Source organism: Bombus affinis, chromosome 5 (genome assembly GCF_024516045.1).
Source record: "Bombus affinis isolate iyBomAffi1 chromosome 5, iyBomAffi1.2, whole genome shotgun sequence".
NCBI classification, from domain to species: domain Eukaryota; kingdom Metazoa; phylum Arthropoda; class Insecta; order Hymenoptera; family Apidae; genus Bombus; species Bombus affinis.
Window position 1 is genome coordinate 16,935,572 of NC_066348.1, and position 26,237 is coordinate 16,961,808.

General features: G+C 46.8%; 1 protein-coding gene and 1 long non-coding RNA gene across 4 annotated transcripts in view; one reads left to right on the forward strand and one right to left on the reverse strand.

Annotated features, from left to right (window-relative positions):
• Positions 1-862: 862 nt before the first annotated feature.
• LOC126916778 (uncharacterized) overlaps positions 863-26,237 on the reverse strand; it is a 36,643-nt gene continuing 11,268 nt past the window's right edge. The window contains exons 2-12 of one of the 3 annotated variants that reach the window (XM_050722928.1): positions 9,359-9,446; positions 8,958-9,227; positions 5,605-5,871; positions 5,184-5,522; positions 4,982-5,098; positions 4,682-4,857; positions 4,304-4,577; positions 4,142-4,223; positions 3,919-4,063; positions 3,649-3,838; positions 863-3,495 (exon numbers count right to left, since the gene is read on the reverse strand). In XM_050722928.1, the coding sequence (XP_050578885.1) occupies positions 3,344-3,495; positions 3,649-3,838; positions 3,919-4,063; positions 4,142-4,223; positions 4,304-4,577; positions 4,682-4,857; positions 4,982-5,098; positions 5,184-5,522; positions 5,605-5,871; positions 8,958-9,227; positions 9,359-9,446 (2,100 nt within the window). In that variant the 3' untranslated portion in view covers positions 863-3,343. Of the gene's footprint in view, positions 3,496-3,648; positions 3,839-3,918; positions 4,064-4,141; positions 4,224-4,303; positions 4,593-4,681; positions 4,858-4,981; positions 5,099-5,183; positions 5,523-5,604; positions 5,872-6,069; positions 6,219-8,957; positions 9,228-9,358; positions 9,447-26,237 lie in introns of those variants that run through there. The other 2 variants (XM_050722927.1, XM_050722929.1) reach the window with 2 other exon arrangements.
• Positions 6,261-8,128, forward strand: LOC126916797 (uncharacterized). Its single transcript, XR_007710733.1, has 2 exons — positions 6,261-6,391; positions 7,763-8,128. It is a non-coding gene; the product is annotated as an uncharacterized LOC126916797 (long non-coding RNA).

Sequence of the window (26,237 nt, forward strand, 5' to 3'; positions counted from 1 at the left end):
TTTAAGACCGCTCACGTTACTTCAGCGTTTTCATATGTATTTTTAATCCTCAAATTAGATTAACCATGAAGTTAAATGTGGCCAATGATATTCGTTCGCCGTTCAAATGATTCAGTCGTTTCATTGGTATTGCAAAATCTCTTTTAACGAGCAGCTGAAAATATCTATCGTTTAGATAACCGCTGTCTTCGAGGGTCGAGAGCAGTTAAGCTCGTTAAATTTGTTATCGATTAATGCTAGCCTTTGAAACCTCATTAAAACATGACTCGTCATCGATATGCAGTTCTGCGGAACGTCTACAGTACGCCGGATACGTTGAAATTTACACGTCGATTACAATTTGTTCTCGATTAAGGATAAATATGTTTTTCATTTAATTCACTCGACGGTAAATTTTAAAAATTCGGTCGATCGATTTACGTTAACGTTACAGAGACGATTTAAAAATATGTTTTCGATGGATGCAATTGCAGTCTATTTTTAGACAAAAATTCCGTAATTATTTTTATCTAGAGTCAACTGACTATTCATCGACAGCAACCGTATCAAGTGATTCATATTATTACTTGTCGCAATAATAAACTCACACACGTGCATCTTTAATACGTGCTTCTACACAGCTCGATTAATCACAAGTTCGAACCGATCGTTGGCCGTCGACCAATTGTTTTAATTTGTTTACACGTCTGGTTGTTGAGGAATCTTGTGGTGCGATTGCCGATAGCGACTTCGAATGCATATTGCAATGGAGATCTGTGAAATTTTATCACTAATTTATCAGATTATTTGCAATCTAACAGCAATTCGCGCAACGTAACCACGAACGATTAACCGTCGAACAGGAAGAAAGAGAAACAGGGTGTTTTGGAAATTGATCTTCGTTTAATTATTAGAACATTCGCGTACATAAATAGAGTACAAATACATGTGATATTGATGCGTGTATGTATGTCTTCTTCATCTCAATACCTATTACGATCCAATAATATATACATTTGTATTTTTCCATTTCTACCCTTGAGATTCGACCCTTTTTAAAATCCGCTTTAATCATCACGCCGATAAACGAAGTCAGGAACAATTAAGAATGACATACGGAGAAAGTTTATGGATGCCTGCTTGCAATTGTTGCGAGTCTATTGTCCCTTCCCTCTTCTTTTTCGATCCTCTGAAGCAATGCTTCGAGAATATTTGATGCAATATATACCGAAGTATGATCAATGTCGCTAATATTTCATGCACTTTATGATTGATATATAATTCCTCATACGCGTGAATTACGTAAGATATGGATCATTTGGGTTTTATTAAAAATACGATCCTACACAAAATTTTCATTAAAACGATTTACTTGTATCTGTCATTTTGGGATGATGGTGTCATTTGCTTCAACGACCTATAACTACGATGGAATGGAAATTTAGCGCGATTCGGTATTGGAATATCCGTGATTCGATATCGAGGATCAAAGTATCTGCACCTAATAATCCCGAAAGCTCGGCTTTTCTCGCAGTTCGTTTCGAGCGATCAACATTTTCATCAAATTCAATTTCATGATCGGAGTTCATGCTAGACTTCGTGCATTAATCTTCCAATTATTGGGGACGTTGAATTTACCGTTCGTCTTTTTGTACTGCCACGGTAACTGTAATTTTTCAAAGATCCTGATAGTTGATTACATAAAAACAGGGAAGATAGTTCTGAGCGGTCGATAAAGGCGCCAGCATGACTTCAACGGCGTATCTATTAATCGTGATGAAAAATGCTCTTTCTCGTTCGTTCTTTTGTTCTTGCTTCTACCTATGCTTACATGCTTCGTTTATTTTCTACCTTAAACGCTAGTTGTATCGTTAGAAACGTTAGTGAAGCGTGAACCTTTAAATATCGCTAGTCTTGATACGGGTTATAAGTAGATTTCCGTGGGATATAAAATGTGGCTAAGGCTGTGCCGAACGATATTTGATCGAGGAGAAACCTATCTCGTTCGGCAACAACCTGAAAAATTCACAGAGATTGTATCGAGCAACGAAGGGGGAAAGAATTGTCGCTCGTTACACCTTATTTCCCTTGCAACCCGATCAGAAGTAGCCCTTAAGAGATAAGACAGTTAGCTGTGTCTAAGATGTCCTTAAATAAAGTACTTATTACAACGTTTGTCGTCAGGGTGTCCCTGGTTGTTCTTAGCGAAAAGAACGTAGTAATCGCGGATCGGGGAACAATTTTCGTCCGATCGACGATCCTCGATCAAATGTATCATTTCTTTTCTCGATACGAGGAACACGACGTCAGAGGGACGTCCACGCGAGGCGTGATTCCTTTACTTCCCATAGTTTCATCGTTGTCGAGAAAATGGATGTTCCGCGACTCCCTACGAAATATTGCACGCAAGATCCCTGCGATCTTCGACCCATGCGATCTAAAAGATCCGATATGTATGATAAATATTATGTATAAATGAGTGGAATGTCAGACGTAAAATGCGTAAGTGTAGAGCTTGTCCCGTAAGATATTCTGAAATCAACGTGTCTACCTCTGTCGTTGTATACGACATCGATCCTCAGCTGTATGTAAAACTAATCCCCCTTTCGAGGCGTTGCACAAGCGGCGAGCCTCGTGATTCTCGTCACACGCCACATCGTTTAATGTCGCGTGTCCGTGTGAAATTATATTTAAAGTGTTCTATAATGAGTGTGCTTTAACATCGTCAATGAAATGATTTTCTTCAGAGCGTTGCATAACCGACCTGTGACTTCCGCCATGTGCAAGTCCTCGATTTAACGGCGAATAATAGATCTTCGATTTAGCTTTCTTTTTTTAGAGATACTCCTTGTTTTTCCTCTTCTGTTTAATTTTGCCTCGTCTTTCTAACGTTATATTCATCGCGAATTATGCTTGGAAGCTTTGAGAGTAAGGGGCATCTGTACTGCGATTAATTAAATTGTTTCACAAGTTAAACGCAACGTTCGAATATCATGTTCTCGCCTAATGTGTAAATGATAAGTCCTCGACAGTAACGAAGCATCGCGACAAACCCGAAACCGCGTCGTCCGAATGAAAAATATGTTCGCGTAGCCCGTATGGAAACAGGAATGTTTTTACCGCACGGCTGCTAGCTTTGCGAGAGAGGCGCGAACCGTGAGTAATATCGAGAATGACAGCGCTAAACTGCAAATTTTCCATGCGTCTACACGAACACGTGTCCATCGGGTTCACCGCATGCTATCTGGTAACACGTATGACGCGTTACGCGAGGTGAGTTTGCACTTTATCTGGAGTTTTCCTTGTCGCTTCTTTCGTCACCACCCGAGCATCTCGGTGGGTCCTCAGCCTAGATGGGAATTTTTCAGGGCATCATCTTGCGAGGTGACAGCCATTTCTTCATGTAGTAGCAAAAGATCGTGGAAATGTAAATAAGAACCAACAGGGCGCACGTCAATCCTAGAATAAGTACCGAAGTCTTCGTTGGACAGGGTTCTATTATGGTTACCGTTTTATCTGGAAAATGAAAATAAATATTTTTTAGAAAATATCCCTTATAATATATTGGAATAATATATGAATATCCCTTATAATATATATGGAATAATAATATATGGAATATATAAGACGAAAACTTCGAGACAACTGAATCGTCTCTTGTACAATTACCGGCTTCGTTGAAGTCTATACTGGCGTCACTTTTCAAGAAGTCTGACTGTTTCTCGTCGCCAAAGTCGAGAACAAGGATCTCCTGAGACAACGTCATGTCCTCTGCTTTTTCCTCAGTGGCATTCGCGATGCTTCTTCGACGCCTCTTACCCCATGATTCCACCGACTCTCGTCCCCATTCGCAGACAGCCTATAATCAATTAAACATCTTCGTTAGCCGTCGACGAAATACGTAGATATATAAATTATGTTCGATGTTCGTTCAATCACCGGTTCGCACGGTCCCAAACAGTATTTGACGTTGCACTGGAAGATCACACCGTAAGACTCGGTGAATCTAAATGCCTCGTAGACAGATTGAAGAGCGTTTCCGTCGGGCGTGAAGCTTGGAAAGATGGATGGATCTACTGGACATCTGAAAATGAAATAATTATCTGTTCAAGTAACTTATTAATTATTGCGACAATATTTTCTGCATACAAGAATTACCAACCCTTCGTCATCGATGATCTGGAAGGTACTTTTTGAGTCTTTGGCCATGGCGACGCAACTTCTTGCGAAAATTCCATAGGGAGCTATGGATCGAAAAAAACAAAGGTCACGATCAGAAACATTAAAATCGACGTATCTCGACGTAACGACGATAAAAACTCACTATCTTCCGGGATTTCGATTCTGAATGTTAGCTTGTCTCCGATACGAACAGTCTCGACTTCCCTGGACCTGCTGTCGAGAATGCGAATCCTTGGTGGAGGGGCTTCCGGCGCGCTGGTGATACTTATCATTTCCGGGTCCCTGATAGGCATCATCCCGAACGTGATATTTTTGGAGGACATGTCGTAAGTGCACTTCACTTTGTAAATTTTGTCCGCCTTGGTCATCACCACGGAATGATGCTGGAGGACGACCGTATTCGAGTAGATGCCAGTCTGAAAACCGTCACGCTGCCATAGTGAACAGAGAGTTTGAACAGGATTTAACGACTCGAGCGAATACATGGCCAGAGTGTGAACGGGTAATACCAATCACTTACCACGCTCTGGGTGTTACAGTCCTGCCCACTCATGGTCAGGTCGAGCCTGAAGAGATCGCTATTAATCACATCAATGTTGCAGGTCTCCGAACGGCCGAGAGCGTAAATACGACCATTAAACGGCTTGTTCGTACGAACTTGGACGGCAATTCGCGTGTCTTTACAGTCCACCGATACTGCAATAATATTTTACGATCCGTTATTTTCAGGTTCACGATAACGAGGATAGCTCCGAAGAATACTTTGTTATTTTTCAATCGATTAATGCCATTAGTTAATGTCTGTTTAATATGTACATACCGTCGTAACAGGTACCAGTTTTATCGCAGTTTATGTCGTTTCTCGTGAGGTTATTGATAGTGGGGTCTTCCGTGGTCTCGAAAACGACTGGCGGATCCGCTAATGGTCCTGCACCCTCTGTGGATCAATTTAAATATATCGAACGATGGGCTCGATCATACGATGAAAGAAATATAACGGACATTTGAAATTTCTCTCTTACTTTCGCAATAATTCTCGAAATAAGTTCCAACTCTTTCTCCGTTATCGATCAGAGGTCGTTCCGCATTGAGGTACGTGGAAGGCCCATCAGGAAGAGTCCAGTGATCCAGATGGAATAACTGACAATTGTATGCCGATCCTTGAGGAGCACCGCGATAGAGGAAAGATCTACAGAGGAACTCGTTCTCAATTTCGCAAGCCAACCTACACGCGGATTCGCTCTGAACCTGCAGCTCTTTGTCCGTGTAATAATGTAATCCCGCGTATTGCGCGACCTTATCATCGGCCACTCCGATTCGTGGCATCTGAAAGTTTCTCTGCGACTTGCACGCTTCTTTCCCTGAAAATTCCGATGTCTTGAGTAACTTTCCTCGTCGATTCGTATGACATATTTTGATGTACGAATGTCCGTTGTGTCGTACCTTTCAAGCATAGATTTTCGAAATAATCCACGCCCTGGGCGTCTACAAATTGCACATACTGGCCGGTCGTTCTTCGATCGGAATCGCTCAAATGACATTGTAAAGTCACGTAGTTGTATTCGACGGAGCGGCAGGTGAATCGATGTTCGTTCAGACAAGCCGCGAGACAAGCCTCTTTCGTCGATGTATAGATCAAAGCATTGTCCAGGCCACGAATCATCTTGTTTGGAACACGTTCGAAGGACCATGGTCGCAGACAGACGTTCTCTGAAAAAGTTGGATGAGAAAGCGAAGAAACGTTAAGAACGTTCGAATTTCGAGTAGAGGAAATTAAAAAGAGACCCGAGAGCAACAGCGTCTCGTGCCATATCGTCGTTGTATAATTTTATAACGAGCGAAATGTTTTTGTTTATAGAGAGGTAGAGCACGTGCGTACGCCTGACCGCAGACGCGACGTTTGCACACCTGATGAAGCATATGCAGGCTGCTGGGAGTTCTTCCTTACGTAACCCTCGAGTATGCCACACGAGCCTCATATATCGACACCTGTAGCTACGCGAGAAACGATCGACGTTGGCATCCTCGACATTGCGACATTTCAAACTTCGAGAGTCCTATTAACAAAGCGTCTACAGTGCACGGTGTAAATAATATTTCTACGAATTACTCGAGATTCCTCTTTCGAACTATTTTCTGAAAGTCAAGGCCACTTCAAGGTTGTTCCTATTTTTAACTCCAAAGCAGATACGGAGTTGCGTGTAGGACAGGACAACGTCCGTGAAATATGGTAATTCGTGTTCGTTGAGAGGGAAGCACGGCTGCGTGAAAAACGAAAAGAATGCGAGGCGTACGCTCGGGGCACGGATCGTCGATCGAGGAACAGTTATACTATATCCGGCCAGTCCGAGGAAGTGTGGCGAATTTCTCGGTTGGCCGATCACGCGAGCGTGACGGCCGCGAGACGGGCACGAGTTGAAGCGCGCGCGCGTTGCCTCGATGCCGAAATCACGAGTGGAGAACATGTGACTTGGCAGATGGAACGATCCGCCGCTTCGTGACGCACGACCGCGCGACTTTCAGCCGAGAAACGAGAATACACTTCGTCGAGGACCGGCCGACCGTTCCAATTTCTTTTGTTCCGCCCTCGAAACCGGCGCTAATGTCGGCGAACACCGGGCACCGATGCCAACGAATCGACGCGTCACCACGACACCGATGATTCACCACGGTCGAGCGAATTCCTCGTTTCCTATGATCGATCGACGACCATCGAGATATACCAGTCGATATATTAGCCTCGTTTCTTCGACAGTCACGTCCTATTGAACATAATTGTTCCATTTTTTTTTTTTTTTTTTTTTTTTTTTTAGACTTTTTACATCTTCTGATTCATTTATTCGTTCATTTTTGGCTTCTTTGCGACTACGTAATCCGATCATTCGTCGATAAAGGTTTCCCAAGAGTGGAAGGAATTAAATACGAGTTTGATTGCAATCGCGCCACGAATATTACAGTCGGAATGTTTAAAAATACGCCGGCCGCTTGTTTTCAGTCGCTCGCTATTTTCAGACGACTGAAACGCGTGTACGACGATAGAGACGAGGAAACGGGCGGTAATTTTTATTCGCTGAAAATATTTTGTATACAGAGTGAACCGACGTTGAACTCTGTTATCTGTGACTCACGCGAATTCGCTAAAATTAATCGCCGTTGCGGGTTGCTTTATTTTCTCGAATTAAACTTTGGGATACGGGAACGGAACGGGGCTCGTTGCGTAAAATTTTGCACGAGCCAAGTTCTTACGCTCGAGTTCCTGTCGTCGAGAGGCCGATCGACCGCGCCCATGCAAATTCTTAACGTGTCGAGACCTCGATGACGGAGGTCTGTTTCGTCTGTTCTCGGTTATTTTAAGAGAGGAAGGATTTCGAACGGAAGTTACCAGCTGAAAAACGTGTCGTTTCGATACTAAAAGTCGCTATTAAATTTTCTTCGCTCCACGATCGCTTCTTTCTTTATAGACGCGAGGAAAATATTTAGTAGACGAAACAGATCTCTATTTACGTTCGGTTTCTCCAGTTATAAATTCTCTAAAATATCAATACGCATTAACATTCACAGGCTATTCGTTGTATTAACCTATTTTCTATCCTGTCAACAGGATCATCAATGTAATGTAAGGATGACGAAGCGCTTGAAAAGTGTTGGCGCGTTTCGAGCAAACCAACGATTTCACGTGCATTGTCCTTCGGAGCGTGACTCAGGCCCAAACCTGGACGGTATCGTTGAGAGTGTCCGGGGACTCGCCGCTGTGAATTTTACGATCGTGTCCAGATAGTTGGCGTTATCGGAGGTACCAGCAGGCTCGTTAAACTAATATTAGAGATTTCTTAGACGCCCCTGGGATCTTTTCGACACTTTGGAAGTGGCTGCAGGTACCTGTTTACAACGGCGACCGTACTTAAGCTATCTTCCGTACTACCCAAAAGGTACCAATAAATCTTTTAGGTGGTTTACTGCCATCTAACCTGCCCTTTCTGTAAAATCTTACCTTTCCTTGGTGAAAATTTGACCGCCTATGCTCACGCAGGATGCGGCTTTTGCATTATGGTCTAGTGGTTTGGCAGCTCGTCCACTCTCGTTTCTCGAGTACGACGAACGATGGACGAGCGCACTGTACGTTTAGACGTTAGGAACGTTTCAGTAAAATTCAATTTCGCGTTCTTCTTGTTGTATTTTTGTCAATTTCGTTCGACTTTATCCCCCTTTTTTTTTTATTTTTAATTCTGAAAAGATGGAAGTTTAAGAAAAGACGGAATCTAGCAAAGAAAGGATCTGGTATCGTTGTTTCCATGATATTGTGTTAGGTTACCGTGCAACGCGATCTAACGGCTACCGGTACCCGCGCTTATTTGCGCATCTACCTGCCCCCAGACGACTTTGCCACTAGCGTTTAAACCCGGATTATCGTACCCGGTGCCTCTCTTTGTCTGTTTCCTTTCCGGCAGTGCCGCTTATTGCGAGATTTTACTTCGACCTGCAGCTCGATGGCCTGTTGGCTTTTTTTGTTTTCTCACCAACCTCTCGAAAGAGTTTACCGTCTGGTGCGAGATAGAAAGTTACAGCCGAAGGTATCGGTATATTAACATTCATCAAAGTAGACGCGCTTGTGGCTCGATTATTCCGGAGTGTAGCAGCTGCTCAAGGTCGAGTCTTCTAGACAGGTGCACGAGCATCGTGGACTCTCTGGTCGAAAAAAATGCTCCTAATAGCATTTAGCAGCCGTTCTCTCGGCCGTGTTCGATCGATCTCGCGTTGCGAACTTTCGAAGCGTGTTGTTGGTCGAGTCCGCTCACCTGATCTGATCTGAAGCTTCGTCATGTAGTACATGTTCGCAGCTCTCTGCGGTTGTGCGGCGGGATTCGTTGCCGCTGTCTCGTTCTGCAGCTGGCACAGAGTGTCCTGCATCGGCGCCAAAGGATTTACGACGAACGAGAACGCCGCCGCCTGACACTCGGACTCCTCGCGGCACCAGCCCTGACACTCGTACAAAGACAGGTTCCTCACGCTGTAGTACGTCGTTCCGCGGTAATCGTAGTCTGTCAGCTTCTCGAACGCTGTCCTAGCTGAAACGTGAACGCGACTCCTTTGAAAAGGTTGCAAGGAACGGCGTAACTGGAATTACTTGTTTACAAGTGGTTCTCGAGCATCTCGTTCGGTACTTTCAAGGGACTAACAGAGGTATAGGTGTACTTACCTAGAGCAGCGTGAGCGACAGTGGCGAAAGCCAACAGCGCGACGCCAGCGACCACAGTTGCCATCGTACCGATCGCGGACGAGCCCATCTGGAACAGAAGCAATGGATATCGGTTAGAAGCGCAATTACCCCCTCGCGCTCAGCTCGATTCTCTCGTGCTCGTCCTTCGTTCCCAAGGTGGCTCCGCTCCTATGCGAGTCGTTTAACGAATGTTGCGCGCGTGTAACAGGGACAGACAGAGTAATGAAACGTTTGCGCGTTTAAAATAGTTCACCAAGCGAAGTTCCGCTCGTTCCAAGACGAGTCAAACGAGCATCTAATCGATGGCGTGAATTTGAAATTCGTTTACCGCCGTAGCGCGTAACGCAGTCGGTTTGCCTCGCGATCTCTTTTTGTTTTCTAGCCTTTTGTACTGGCAGAACGTCGATGGCGTAGGCTAGAGGGGGCGAGAGATAAGAGATAAGAGGTAAAAGGCGAGAGGTGAGAGGTTCCCGATAACTCGTTTTCCACGGCAGCCGTACAGCGTTCGTAAATCAATCCAGCGAAGAATAAATCGTTGGAAGTCGATAGCCGCTCGTCGAGCGAGTCCGTTCATAAAAGTGTTAAGAGACGATCTCAGCTCGAGGAAGTCGTTCAAGATTGCTGGCGTCGGTCGAGTAATTCGCCCGTGCAAGCTGGTCGGGAAGCACGCAAGTCACCGGCTCTTCCCGTGTACCTTTTGCTCGTGTTTCAACAACTGACTGCTTCCTGGATTTCTTCTTTCTCTCGGTTTTTGCTCCCTTTCCACCTCCCTATTTCTTCTCTCCTGTATCTACCCAGCTTCTCTTCCCTTCCTCTTCTATTTCCCTCTGTTTCTCTTTCTTCATCTTCGTGCGAGGATAGCGCGTCCAAGATCGTTCGCCTCCCCCTTCCACTTGATCCTCGTTTTTCCTGCCGGTCGATTGAGCGATCCAGCGATACTTACAGTAGGCTGCCGTGTAAGGCTCGCCATTTCGCAGGTTTGTTCTAGCTTCTTCTTCTCTCTCGATCTCCGGAATCCTGCTTCGAGAACACGTAAATCCTGCTTCGAGACCGGTCATTACGCCGATCGCCGTTCATTTTCGTTTCCCGCGTGTTGGTTAGATCCTTCCAAAATCAACCGACTCGTTTCCTCCTCGAACGATCGTTCGAAACGTGGTTATTGCCTCGAGCGAGCAGCTGGTTCGTTCACCCGTGGTTCATCCGTCGGTTATCTTCGTTCGAAGCGCGATCGAAACGCGAGTCGTTGGTTCGTCTTCGCTAAAATCCAAGGGATTCGGTGTACACGTTTCAATGTCGTGCGACGTGCCCTCTAGTAATTGCGGCAGCACGTAAATGACGCGAGATTGCTCGAGCTGAAACGAACGTAACGCGATAACGGCGCGTTAGGACCTCGGACGATGGAGTCTAGGCTTTGGTGTTTCGTAGCCTCGGTTCGAGGTCATCGAGCCTGCAATAGCCGAGGACCGTGTAACAGAGGAGGAGAGCTTTGTCGTGTCTTGCACCGAGGTCAAAGGTTCAGCCTGGATCCCCACCTTCTCCTCTTCTTCGTTTCTTTCTTGTCTCCTCCCCCAGACCGCCCCGTGACGACGGGTTTCGAGCTTCGGTGCAATCGATTTCAATCTCTTCGTTGTACACACGTTTTAGACTATGGTTGCAGTGGGTACGCGTACCGGCGAATTGCCCGTGTGCTGACGTACGAACCATCGAATCGCACATACTCGTAAGAATCTGTCTATATTGGTCGAAACGACGTCGTTAGCCGTTTGTCGGAATTAACGATTATTGTACGTAGAAATCGCATCGAACGTGTCGCCTACGACTCGAAGATACGTATTTGATTTTGCAGATTCGCGAATTTCTTTCTGACGTTTGCGATAAAGTTGCGAGCGTTGCGAAGTTGCACCCGCTAACAACAAGGAATGCGCGTGTTTCTCTCGGCGGACGGGTTGATGCACTGTTACGAAGATTAATGTTCTCGTTGCGGTCGCCGCGAAAGAAGCCGAGAGAAGAAGCGCGGTTTTCTTCCGGCGCGCGGCTGGTTACCGAGTTATCTGAGAACACTGGGTTTTCTAGGAACGTCGGTATCGAGGGGAACGCGGTACTTTATCGCGTTACCGTTCGACACTGCGTTACTTTCATCTCGGGTACGGGACAGTCCAAGTGCTAACGTCACACGTGTCGCCTAACACGTCACCACCAAACAACCGGGACATTTCCTTCCACATGTGGCAGCGCTCCGAGACATATAACTTCGATTTCCTATCGGAGAGGCAAGGTTCCTTTGGTCTAACGAAGCACGGTGGAACTCGGTTTATTCGAATGAAATTTTACTCATTGCCCGATTTAACGAATTCCGATCGATAGAATTCGGTAATTCGAACATAAATTCCTGATATACGAACGAGGAATCATAAATTGGCTTCTATCCTATTCTCATTTGGAGGGATCAAGAAATGTATTTTCGCAGTGTCAGCTTTCGACGCTTTCGCGTGGCGGCTCCTCTGATCTTTCGCGAACTCGTATAGTTATACGTTTTATCGTTAAAGGACGAAAGAAAGATCGAAAGGTGCAGGTGGGAGAAACAGCTGAAAGCAGACGCGCGAACTTCTCCGAGCGCATTGTCCTAACTGGCGTTCCACCCGCAGGAAAAGTCGTTTCGTGTGCACACGTATCCCTGACCTTTACGTCACAACCGGTCCTTACCGGCGATACGAGCGAGAAACCTGGCCGACGAGTTCTCGCGAGATGTTCCACGGCTTTTCAAGGCCCTGCCAGCATAGAGAGTGGCTTCCGGTATTTCGTTCCGCGAACGACGCCGCTTCCGGACCCTTCGTTCTTAGCCCTCCGCTTTTACGAAGGATATCGTCTTTAATAAACGCTATCTCGGCTATATTCTTGGCCATAATCGTGGCTACGTTTCCATGATAAGCAGAACCGACCGCTCCAGCACGAATATCGTACCATTGTTCATCGATTTTACGAATTTCGGATTATTCGACAGAGAACAATAAGAGTTCTTTGTCTCGGACATTCCGTAAATTTACGGGCGAACGCAACATGTGAAGGGTATGTATGTAAGTACATGCACCAAGCCAATTTAGAAAAATGGCCCTGCAAGAGAATACTGAAGCGCAAAACGCGAACGTACTGTCTTTACGTCGAAGAAAGTCAAACGTTAAACAGATTAACAAGTATATCGTCTCTTAAAATTGTACGACTTTATCTGGAATAACAGCAAACACGAAAAGAAGAAAAGCGTGGCGGTTAATTGGTAAAATGTGTAAATTGCACGTTATTGGTATACTGGTATATAATATTCCAAGTAGCCAAAAAGCTTGAACTCTTTGACTCTTCCACGCCCGAACATCGTGTTAATTTGTAGAAAAATTTGTCTTTTATTAATCACGAGCAATAGAAACAAACTGTTTCGGTCTGGTGAATAAAGGAGACACGACGCGCTAATATTCGCGAACAGTTTCGTTAAAAGCAACTGTTATTATCGTCTCGTTAATTAACAACTCGTCGATTAACGAAAGCGTGAAAAACTTAAGAAACGTTGTAACGAATCGGGCAGTGATCGAAACGGATAGCATCGGCCGGAATAATATATTAGCAACTCGGATTCAGCGCTGGATTCGTTCGTACAGAAACGGTCGGTAGAATCGGCCCTGCGATAGTTCGGAGTGGCGTAATTGATATCCGGACTCGGACACCGTTGCCGGCCGCAGCTCTGGCCAGTTAATTATCCTGTTTATGAAAGGCATGGGTCCCCGGGATTACCTTCGAGCCTTCTCCTCCTTCTCGCTCGAAATCGCTTCGTGAATCATGACCTCCTCCTTGGCGTCCCGGGGAGAGCACGAATTTCCATTTGTCTTGGCTTTCTCGTGGCCAGCCTCGTGACTAGGCACAATGATCTCGTAACAAATGCACTCGACTCTCGCGGAGGCGTTCCTCCGTCGTATCCTTGGGACGTCGACGAGATCGCCCTGAGCGAATCTATCCCCCTTATTAACTCGTCCACCGGTAACGAACTAGTTTTAGAGATCTGTGGCCCTCGAACAGCAATAAGCGGCCGTTCCCAACACAGAAACCGATCGAATCGTCGATACTAAACAGGTCGCCAACCACGCGTTTCCTCCCTCGACCCAGAAAAAGCCTGCGAACTCGAGCAGGGGCAATTAAACGGTTATCTATCTGGCGTTCGTTAAACGAACGAACGGCGATTACGTTTGCATGCATAAGCGACGCGCATCCTCAGCGACGTGTTCTTTCGCCAGCGATTTTTTCGAAGCTTCGAACGAGAATGACGAACGGTAATGAGCAATGTAATTGCGCTTATGTGCATTTTTCTACGTTTTGTTTCTGCGTTTAGAACGTCCAGTTGCTATGCGTCATCGCGCTTTTAAAGCGGGCTTAATAATTTCGCATTCTCCCGCTACCGTAAGCAATTACTCTCGCGAGTAGATAGTTCCAATTAGGTTCTTGCTTAAGCGTATAGCCTGCGCATCTTAGAACCCGACAGCGCGTTATTCGTTGCCTGGCGCGATCGTAAAACAATCCGTTAATTAATTTCTCGAAAAACCATTTCCTCGCTGGGAGAAGAGGATTTTTAGTCGTCGATATCGTTCGTTTCAGTTGTTTCTTCCAACAGTTGCCGCGAAATCTTTTCTTCTCGATGGCGACAGCAATGATTTTTCATCGACACGAACCGATTACCGCGTAAAGACTCGATCGAGCGACTTAACGTGCAATGGCTATTTGTAGAATGGTCAGCGTTCTTCGCGAAGAACGTTTGAAAAATGCTTCGCAGACGATATTCGTAACGGACGAGAAAATTGCCTGAGGCAGGCTACGCGAACAGACTGTCCAGCTCCGAGTTAATCGGTTTTGCTGTTGGTAACCGAGACCGTAGTTGGAGCACTGTGTCGAATCGAGCGACATTCTACACCACGCATCCTGAGGACGCGTTCGCGAGACCGCCGCTGAGACGCAGGAACAGGGGTCGGCGTTCCATGTCGTTTTAATTAAATCCAGCGATTCCGGTAAATTGTTAATCATTAGACGAGATAAGAGCGCGGATCACGGTATTTATTAGAATCGGCTACTTCTTGGCGGTGGTTAATTACAAAGTCACGATCGCCTGTTCTCGGGGAATTATGCGGAGCACTCGCGGCGATCCGTCCGCGCCATTACGCGATGGGATCTCTGGGTTCCGTGTAGAATCAATTACCCGGCACACCTTCCCGTTCACGGTACCGAAAATGAACGTCTGTCGAATCGTTTACATGCGAATCGTCGCATGCATTTTTATTCCGTCCATTGAACCATCGCGATTTGCGATTTAACTTTCACAGTCCGTGCTACCGTTTCGCGGAAAAGAGAAGAGGAAGCATCTTTTTATTCGATTCTACGTTTCATTTTCATAGTATCGTGGAGGATGGTTGGTCGTTGGTTTTAAACGACGGGATGACTCGATGTTAAAACCGTCAAGTGTATTTAAAATAATTAACAAATAATTATTAAATACGCCAAAGATTGTGTATAAATCGCTAATAAGATCGCACGAGATTGAGACTGATAAACTCGTCACCTTACTATCACGTTCGTTTATCTCTACTGGTCGATGGGGTACCGGTAAATTTCCATTCGCCTTTGTTAGACCGTTTTACACGCAGCGGCGACATTGTTTTTGCCCGCAGTTTACTTATTATTACAGTATGTATGTCCTAACGATGTTGATACTCCGAGGTAAGACAACAACGTTGCTCGAACTGTCCTCTAGCTCGTGTGCCGCTACAGTATCAGACTTTTATAATCGTACGAAAGTACTAAGAATCGATACGTAATTTAATATACTTGGACCTAATTGATCGGTACGTAAATAGCACAATAATAAATACGACGGTGTAGGAATATCTTTCGTAGGGATCGTAGGCCGAAAAAGCTAGAGTATAAAACGACCTGACGCGATGCGACACGATCTAACAGAGTATAGAATAATCCACACAGTTGCTTCTCGAGGTCTTTGACTCGAAATTGATCCTAAGCACTCTGTATCTATTTCCCGTCCCAACTAGTCGTAGCCGCACCGCCAAAAGTGTGTCGATCGACGGTTATCTACCGCCTATTACCGACAAATTACGCGGATGGTAACGGTGCGGAGACGTGCCTCGAGAAAATTGCTCACGGGATTATTTTCGAAGATTTTTGAGCATCGTTTCTCCATCGCTAGGTATTCCCACGTAATTCGAACGATTTTCAGCGGTCTCCATTCGACGTGGTAAAACGGCGATGTAAAACGGCGGTGTAAAACGGCGGGGCAGAACTACAGGGCCAACATTAGCCGGATAAATCTAGTTCGCGCATCGAGATAAAGTCTTGGAGCGTACGATCGCGATCTCGCGATCCTGCGTCCTGGACAGATAGCGGGAAGATGCTGCGCGAGCACAGCTACTGCAACATGCAGATTTATGCTCCTTGCAACGTCTCCGTTCTTTAGATTAATGGTCGTCCATGGTCTTTCCGCGTAGTCTTTCTCGCACAGCGATCGCCGCACGATGGCCTTCTCGCTAACGAGTCCCCCGAGTCCATCGATTTTACATCGACCCTTTTTTCCAATCGTACGTTCGGTCATTTCACGGTACGTTTCGATAATTTATTCGTAGCAGCGCAGCAACATTGGCGCAAGACACTCGCACGTTCGCAAGTTACCTGAGCTTCGCCCTTATATATCCTTACACGTATATCTTTAAATTCGATCGAGAGAGAAGCCTCGACGTATATTTTTGCCCAACTTTTAGTTTTCGCGTCTAGAATCGATCCTTCGAAAGACACCCACAAATTCATCAGCACCTCGTACAATTGATCGATTCGTTTAACATGTCCGAAATATGGGGTGCAATTACGGGTCAAGAGCGAGGCGCGAAGCAGCGCGGATTAGCGGGCTCGTTCGTTGTTCGCGTTCCGTGGAAACGCATGCTCGAAGGCGAAAGGGAATTCGCGGAGGATAGTGCGTGGCAGATTAAAAACCGCGATACTATCGTTTCCGTCGGCTAATTTCGCCCCACCCGTCGTTTCCGGCAGGGTCTACGTCATTTACATATTTTACTCGGTGGTAGATCCTCGCCGATAGCGAGCCCTGAGCCCGAACCGGGACTCGGTCCTCGCTCAAGACCGCTTGGACCACGAACGCGTTTTCCGTCACGACACGCAGCCTCTCTTCGCGAACGAACGTTCGCGTCAGCGTAAAGATCGGATCTACGCCGATCGCGATAAACAAATTCATCGTCGAGAGTCATGGATGGAAGTTACGTAGGTGCGGGTCAAACGGGAAGACGATGTGTTCGCTCGTAAATCGTGGCGCCCTCTCGCGTCCCTCCGCAGCAACAGAACACATCCCAACAGCCATTCCGCCAACCATCTGGGCGAGTATTCAATTTTCCTTTTAACGACGCGGACCATTTCCTATGGACGCCCATTCGGCGCGGATCGTAAACGGTCGACGAGAATATTATGGTCAGTGACATAGAGTCGGTAGCTGTAGCTTCGGAGCGATCGCATCGATCGAAGAGGGATGCCTGGCCTGGCTTGCCCGGCATTCGCAGGGTTATCACGCCGCGATCCCTGCAACGGTCAACTTCAACGATCTGATTTACGAGTGCATCTCGACGAGCACCGCGGCGAACGGTAGCTCGCGAGTAGATTCATAAATAATGAGACGATGGACGGAGGGGGTAGAGCGGTCGAGCAGCGATTTCCTTTCGGAGAATAAGAGATTCATAAACAATGAAGGCACGTAAATCGGTGCCGAGCTGGCTGCCTCGATCCTCCACCGTGCAATGGATCTCGTTCCACGGAAGCTCTTCTGTACGGTCGCGATCTCCGCGAACCAAGTTCCATGATTTTTCCGCCGTTTCGTCGATCGTATAAATCGAGCGTTCCGTCTCTGGAATCTGGGTTCGTCTTCCGTGAGAAAGAACGCGGCGAGCTATACGGTCGTATATAGTTGGTTATATCACGCACGCCCGCAGGAACCAACACGTTCTAATTCCGATAGTTCCTCCGCGAGTAGACACCTAGGAATTAACGAACCGTACCGTAAGATCTTCGTCCTGACATCGCTTTGACAATCGACCTTGCGACGTCCGTCTGGAACTGGAGAAATTACTCTTCGTTCGCGCAAAGTCCAGACCACGATCGATTTTGTCGCGAGGAGAACGTTGTCCGACGGAGAAGCACAAGGCTCGGTGATAACGATCGATCCGGCGAAGGTACACAGGCGCGGGAACTGATCTCGATAAATCTTCGAAGTAATTAGCGGTTGCATCGTAGTTGTCTTCATGGCCGTTTCGAGACACGCGAGACGGTGTAAACGAAATAAGAGTGGACGGACGAAGGGGAGTCGATAGACGAAGGGGACGCGGTAAGAAATATGATTATACCTTCTGCCGGTGAGAGATGCACGGAGCAACGACCTCGTCCCGGTAGAGAAGAAGCCCTTCGCTTCCCTTGCGCGCTCTCGTACGGCGGGAATAATAATACGAGGGGGCAGCGCGACCGCGACCTCTTCGCTTCGATCTACGCCTTCGAATTTACTCAAGATCGTCGGATTAGCGCTATCGTCCGCCTCGACCTCGATCCACGTCCGATTATCTTTCGTTCCGCGAATAGACCCTGCCGCTTCTGCGTTAATTATGATTTTAATCGAACGCGCTCGTAGCGTTGCGCGCTGTCGACTTTTTGCCACGAATGTTATTCGGGGTCGCGCGTTCGCTTGATTTATTCGATAGGGCGACGGGAGCGCGCGGTCATTAACGAGAAAACGCTTTAATTGGAAGGGGGCAACGCGATCGAGCTACTCCTCGGGTCGACAACAGAAACGAGAATCGACTTTGAAAGGTGAACGCTCGTCGAACCGGCCAGGATCCACGGATGAGAACTCTATTCCAGCTTGTCAGCTCCTCTTCACGGTGCCACGTCAACGCCGACGTAACATCCGCGAGGCAGAGACGTCGGCCTGCCAGCTTCGGGCTTTTCCTTTTTCATGTAAATTTAATCATCGCGGTGAACGCTGTGCGCCAAGACTAGCTTCGTTCTCCTCCAAACGATCCTCGAGAGCGTCCCGCTGAACGCCGTAATATTTCAATCGCACAAAACACGTCACTCTCTCTAAGCGAACCTCCGATAGCCCTCCGATCGACTGCCAAGGACGAACCAGGCAACGTATCGGGCTAGAAACCGCGATTCCACGACGAACGAGTCTTTCTTCCATATTCTACGACTTTCGTCACGCCTCGATGCACAAACAGAATCATCGAGCGCATAAATCTCTCGTAGATCTGTGGTAGACTTGCATCCTAGGAATGGCAAATCGTGGAATCGATTCGCAAAGTTGGCGAGTTTCCATCGATTTCTTCCGTCAGATTCCACGCGAGCGATCGGTACTTTGGCTGTGCTTATTATCGACGATTCGAATCGCGTGATTTCAGAGCTCGATGAAGCGTTTCCCCGATTCCTTGGCGCGGAAAGGAGCTAAGAGACAAGATCGTTCTTCGTTGGAGAATCAAGTAAATTGGCAGTTGTCGAAGGTCTGTCTTATCGTTCGAAGAAGCTGGTGGAAGGTGGTGGCGAGTCGATTCCGTTTTGGATCGTCCTCTTCCCTTCGATTACTGTGTTTAGTCGACGAATGGATGTTCGCGCGGAAATGGTCGCCGCCCGGATAAAGTAGCCTATCAACGTAGCGAATCGAAATGGCGCTATACATCGCGTGACTGCACCTTCGGAACGCTTCGCGATGCAATCCACGGGATTACCGGGAATCTGTTGAATTTTCAATGGACAACTAACTGCAACTGACGGTGAATGTCATCGCTACTGATAGAAGTATTTATATGATTCAAAATGGCAGCAATAAACGCGCGCATTCCGTGAAAAAGTATGACGTGCTTTGAAATGAAATTCGATGCCTCTGATCGACCTACCGAGAACGCTTCGTGGGTCGAGCACGCGATACGCGTCAAGAAAGCGGTCTGCGGGGATTCGTACTACTACTTACTTCGCAACGACCGAAGAAGAACACCAGGGGACTCCGTTATACAGCTAGAAGTTGCGGATGTTGGCGATAGGACAATGGTACGCAGCCTGGCCGGACGAGGAACCGCAAGCGAGAGCCGTTGCTTGTAAAGGGTTGCTACGTAGATGTACAATAGTAGGTATAATATGTGGAATTGCAAGCGAGACGACCGCGGGTGGTCCGTTAGATCGGTGCCACTGTCGCGACCTAACGTGACTCTGGTAGGCGAACGGCGCGAGGTAAAAGTCCATGACGGTGTTTGCAGCGGTGTGACTGCAAGGGTGGCTGTCGAGTTTGTGCCGTTGGTTCTGTCGCCGTGGAACGTGTGTCGCGGAACGAGTCGATGCCTTTGGTGGAATCGTATAGTTGCGACGAGTCGCGAGGCAGCTATAGATTATTGGCGGCATGATCGGTAGCCGCGGTGTGGTCGCGGCGGCTGGACCTGCGCACGGAGTAAGAAGAGTCGAAGGGCACGATCTTGTAAAAAGCAGAAGCAAACGAGCAGAGGATGGAGTTGGAGGCGGAGGGCGGCTTATCAGATGGCTCGGAGCGCGCAGGAAACGCCGGTTGCAAATTCAAGACACGGTGTTCGGCCGCGAAACGAGGCAACTCGGAGCCGGAGACGCAGCATCCGGTCGTGCAGCCGGCCGGGAGATATTACGTAGCCACGACCATGTAAAACCATCGCCCGCGACATTTTGTCTTCTTCCCTCGATGCACGAGCGGCTCGCTTTCGTGTTCCGCGATTTTTCCAGCCGTCTAAGCGGATCTCTCGACTTTTCTCCGTTGCCTCCACCTCCTGTTTCTTCTGCTTCTTCTTCTCCCTCGCCCCCCACTATTTCTCTCTCTCTCTTTCCTTTTGTCTTCTTCTTGTTGCGCTCCATGCAAATGGAGCGGCCAGGAATAGGCGAGCGAAAGAAACCCGCCACGAAGCAACGCCGGCAGCCGGCGGTAGAAAAAGAACACGAGGAAGGAAAAAGGAGCCCGAGGAAGAGCTGGAGATGTACCGCTCAAGGACACGATCTACCGCAACACCGAGCTCCGTGACAAGGATGCCCAAGCCGGCGAACAAGGAGGAAGAATGCAGCTCGGAACGCGAGAAGAACGAAAGGATCCACCAGGGAGAGTCATTCGTGGATCTTGGTTACACGAAACTGCTTGTTCGGTGGAGTTCTTTTAAATTCGCTATTCCAGTCCCGACACTGCCGAGATTCGAAACTAATGATTCTCCCTAGGATGTTCGCCGACGACGATGCACGGGCATCGAGTCGACTGCTCGTCGTTCCCTCTTCTCTCCTTTCTTCGTCGCGTGGGTGGAATTCTTTAACGAACCACGAAGAATTTTTCGAGACGGAACACTTTGAAGAAATTTTTATCTCAATTTGGCATCAAGGCAAGCAACGCAACGTTGTCTACAACGGTATGCGCGTGTGTGCTTGTAGGATAATCTATGTTCAGGATGTCGAAGCTATTCCTTTCGTAATATACGATATTTAAAGATTTCACGGCAATTGCGGACCTTCGTCTTCGTCGTACAAACGGAACGCTTTAACGAACTACAAAGAATTGGTCGAGGGAGGACTTTTCGTTGAAATTTCTATCTCGATTTGCTATTAAGAGAAGCAATCGTTATTCGTAACCCCATGCGCGTCGATGCTCGTAGGAAAGTCTACATCCAGGGTGTTAGAAGAGGCGCGAAGTTTCGTTCGAAAGATAATCTTCCGATCGTTTAGAATGTTTAAGAATTTCATGGATTCGTTTTACTTTGTGAAAGCATATTCGAAGCGGCTCCCACGTGCCGCGAAACAGCCTGTAATCGAACGTCCATGGGAATGCTCGCCAGGCGATAAGTGATGACCCGGCAGTAAAGGAAATCGCGTATGATTTCGTAGTTGGCCATGTAATTTTCTCGGCGAGCTCGTTGTTCGATGATTTGCGAGCCGGCCGGACTTTTGCATAATTCGAGTTAAACGGCTGCGGATAAGCGTAGATTACTCGGCATAAGGAAGTGTGCAACGAGCGCCGATCAATTAGTCAAGCTCGAGAGACTCGGACGTATCGGCGGGAATGGTCTCGGAATCCAGTTTCTCTCGACGTTTCAACCGTGTTCGCCTGCATAACGTTTAAACTACGCGATTAACCTACCGGTTGATCTCGACTCACGACGACGATACGATGACTGGCTCGTTTATCAGCTCGAGTAATTATCTTCGTTTCTCTTCCACGGTCATTGAAATATATCTAGCGATGTTGATTGACCATTGAGATCGTCGATGGATACCTACTAATTTTTACGACATACTTAACATAATCTGGACACTTGAATCGATAAATATCGATAAAGAGCTAGAGTCGATCGAGTCGGAAGGAAAATGAGAAACGACGCTAAAGCGTGGATTTTCGACTTGGACTAATGCTAACGGTAGCTGCACGTCTTGACGAATCCGAAGGCCGAAATGCACACATTCAAATACGTCTACATATCGATACGACGTGCCGAGTTCGTCGGAACGCTCATCACGGTGTAATCATAATCTCAGGCGCCGCGAATTCCTTTTCATCAGCTTTCAGGATCATCGTACAAAACCGCACGAGCTCGCGTAAAGAAAGTTTCAGGAGTCTGTTTCACGGTCGCTGAAAAAGCGGGTCAGTGTCGAGTGGAAGATGGAAGATGTACTTTCACCGTGCTTACGAGACTCGGAGGTAATCGTGATTGCGTTTACGTAACTCGAAAGCCGCAGAAACGTTGGCCACGCGACTCCACCTTGTTCGGTATGTTTCTCGTCTTCGTCAAAGCGTACGTATTATGTTATCCTCGAAGCACGAAGAACACGATACGTACTAAAAGAACGAAATTGCTGGCAATTTCGTTGATAAAGTTCGGGAATATAGCCATGAGCCAGGTCAGACAACACGACCGAGGTTAAATATCCTGGATTTAGTTGTTAACTTCGATATTACTCGCAATATCGAGTTAAACGAGGAGCGAGGTTATCCGATATCAACATTACGCGTTCTTTTTAAGCGAAGGTTGCTTTGCGAGACTGCTCGGTTCCTTTTTGTAAACCACTCGAGGTTTGTAAAGCAGTCGCGCATGGAAAAAGGAAGAAAAGAAGGGGCTGACTGGTAAATTCGATATATCCTGGTTCTCAAAGACGATGGGAAGGAGCGAGTCTGTCTTCCTATTACCCGTGATAGCTTTTACGCAATTACGCTCGACTCGTGCGCTATGGAACGAGAAATCATTTAGAGTTAATGAACTGGATGGTTGACGAAGCTCGCACGGAGTACGTGGAAGAAGCACGAACCATGGTACGCTTGTTCCGCGGCGCTGATCAACGCGTGCACCACCGCGTGCGTGCAGCACGAATGGCGGATGCGGCGATCGTTCGAAATCAAAGGGCACCATTCGACGTGCCTCTCGTGGTTCGGCGCGTCTAGTTTTTGTTTAAACAAGAATCTGACAAGCCACGCGCTTTCGACGTGTCTGACGAAGAGAAAACGAGTTTAACGCCCCCTAATCGATCCAAGTATCGCGAAGACGAGTTCGCTGTTACGTGTTTCGATCTTTCCTATCGTCGATCTGTTTCGTCGAACGCGAGCGAAGATCGAGTCCATAAGAAAGAGTTAATTAGAAGAAACGCGAATGAAAAACCAAGAAAGCATCGAACTAGACGAGAGTCAAGAACATGTCGATTTCTGCGGTTCGTTCGCTAACTACGGATTTTCGATGTTTCCCGGTTCATCGCGAGATTTTTGTTTCAATGTCAGAAAAAATCCTGCATATTCGTTATCATCTCGGGAAAGGAATAAAAACGAGCAAACGGTTCGTAATACCCGATATCAGCCGTGAAATTGCAGAACAGTCGAGGGATCGTCTGGCAAGACCGGCACGTCCAGCTCCGGGGTAGAAGAACTTTCAAATAAACTTTTCGCCCTTTTTCGTTTCTTTCTGTCATTTCATTCGCTCCGTTCCCTGTCATTCGTTCCTCTCTGCCGAGGATGAGCTGAACCGATGGTAGAACGATTCGTTTACTACCGATCATTGCTTTCTGCGTGTTCAATGGCGCGCGGAAACCGATTCTCTTCATCGAAATTGAAAGATACAATACCGAATTAACTGTTCTTTGGTCTATTCGTCGTTATTGTCCTTTACTTTCGTATTCGACAAATAAACGATTATTTTTGTGCAAAAAGAAGACTATAAAATTATACGAAAAGAAGATGGCATTGGTTACACGTACGTATGTTTCGCAATTTTAAATGTTCGTCGTTTACGGTTACATTTCATGAATCGCGTCATCGTGTCGACAGAATCCAGTCGATTGCATCCATTTCGTGGACAGCGGTTAAATAGAATTACGTAGGACGTGGCAATTCTGAACCAAAATCGCTTGCCTTATTACTCTTTCGTAGCTGCGTGGTAAAGCAACAGCGGCCCGCTGTAAGCAGGGCTGCATACCTTGTAATCAATCCGCAGGCGCGCTACGTACCTTCGCCAGCCACGAGCAACCATGCTCGCTATTGTGAACAAACATCCTCATTCCCTAGGCATCCCGTTCCGTATCCATTCGCGGTGAACACCAAATTAAAGGGCAACCGAGTCCGCCCAGTTGAACGTCGCCTTTTATAATTAAGGATTTCGTTTCTCTGTTTGGATTAACTATTTACGCTACATTTTCTTCTTCGTCGATTTACGAGCATAACCACATTCCCTATATACATTTATTATGTAGAACGTCGATGTATCGCTACTCGAAGCAACTTGGGAGACTCGTCAATCGAATACCACGAATAGTAAGCTCGTAGAATTTCCATGCCATCGAAAGGGTAGAATCAACGAGGAAACGAATATTGCGAGGCATCGAGTCCTTTGGGATTCGTTCGGGGACTCGAATCGTCTAATTGCTTCGTTAAACGATTAGTGGATCGACGGGTGTGCAAAATCGACAAAAACGGCAGAAGCCAGTTTCGATGTTTCCGCGTCTCGAATCGGATCATAGGGTTACCGGCTTCATTATCGCGACGAAGGATCCACGTTGCACGTTGTTTACCTTCGAGACACGTCACCGTCGCTGTTTTCACAGTAACGATCTTAATGTTTCTGCGAAGAACGAGCAAACGTGACGTACTTGCGAAGTTCGAGTCCGTTAGAACGGTATACCGGCAAAACGCTTGAGAGATTAACACATTTTCTTTGGAGCATCCCGCGCGCCGCGAACGAGTCATCGCCTTGTCCTTGAAGCACTCTCTCGTTATGTTGCACGTCGCGGGCAAGAGTGTTTTCTCAGAAGTCTGTTCATCCATAAAGATGTTTAGAGTATGACTATATACTGCGTGGTTTTTAAAGCCGCATGAAAATAAAGATACACCTGTTGCCTCGGTAATATTGGACAACGTTAGTATGACGCAGTATATCCATGAATAGAGCTAGACATGCGTCAAACGGAAACAAAGTATACTTCATCATAGTATCGATTCAGCTATTCTTCTCGAGCCTGTATAATCCCAAATAAGTACTATATTTCAATATTTGCCTTTAGTATCGAATATAATTTTATTATCTTTTGCGTATCCTACGATTTTTACGAATGAAATATCCCAAAGAAAGGACACATCTGTAAAAGATAAAAACGCGAAGAAGAAGTGGAGAGAAGAATATAGTTAATGCGGCGTAACACATGCGTCGATAGCTGCGAAAGAGTTGACCGAAGAAATTTCTCCGAAGAATTATCCGCGCGAGATAAAGAACAGGATATAGGTAGCTGTGAAACGCGGACGTTAACTGACGTTAAGAGATAGAATGGATGACCGGAACGATTCTTTTCCACGAATCTAAAACTCTGCACGGAGAACTGCAGTTTCTTGGAAAGAATCGGAAAGAAGAAGCTAACGGTACGCGGCGGTTGATCGCGCGGAAAGAAAATACGCCGATTTATTATGAGTCGATGGATGCGATTGGGTGTTCACGAAACGATTAATCGCTAGAGACCCAAGCGTGGTTGCGCAATTGCAAGATTTTTCGAACGCTCGGTTTCGACCTCGTTTCGAGGAAGTTTATACCGTTAAGCGAAGACAAGCACGACACTAGAGTCGAAAGGAGGAGAAAACGTTGGGAGCCTCGTCTCCTTTCTCCATCGATGCCTTTTCTTTCGTTCGTTTCGCGATCGCAGGAAACGGCAATTATTAAAACAGTTGACCGTTACATTCGACGAACAAGATTCGGCGTTACAAACAGAAAATGGAACGAATCTCGAGGAGGAGTGTCTAACCGTAGGTACCGTCGTGCTCTACTCCGTGGCGAAGACGAGGGGAATCCAAGCGACTATGGCAAACACGAGTAGCCCACGAGAGCGTTTTATATGATCAAGGTAATGCTTCGTTTAACGATCCTCTCTGAAATTGTGGCAAGCTACGCAATTGAACAAACCAGTCGATCCGATCGTTTTTAACGAAACGAACCTTCCTTGAAAATAATCGCGTAGTTAAGAGCTAATAGACTGCTCCATCTGGGTGGTCGACGACTGACGGCCGAGGGTAGACAAGCAATCTCGGTGTCAAGTTCATGCGATCCCCGAGGCGGATTCTCCTCTTCTATTCGCGGACACGGCCAGCTCGCGGAAGAATCGCCACTCTATGGAAATTATCGTAATAACGCGCGCGATCTCACGTGCACATAAAATCAACTATCCACGTAATATTCTTGGCCATCGAATTGGAAATGGTTAACAATCTTTAATAATTTGTATTTCATTCCCTTTCCACGATCGTAACTTGCACTTTTCT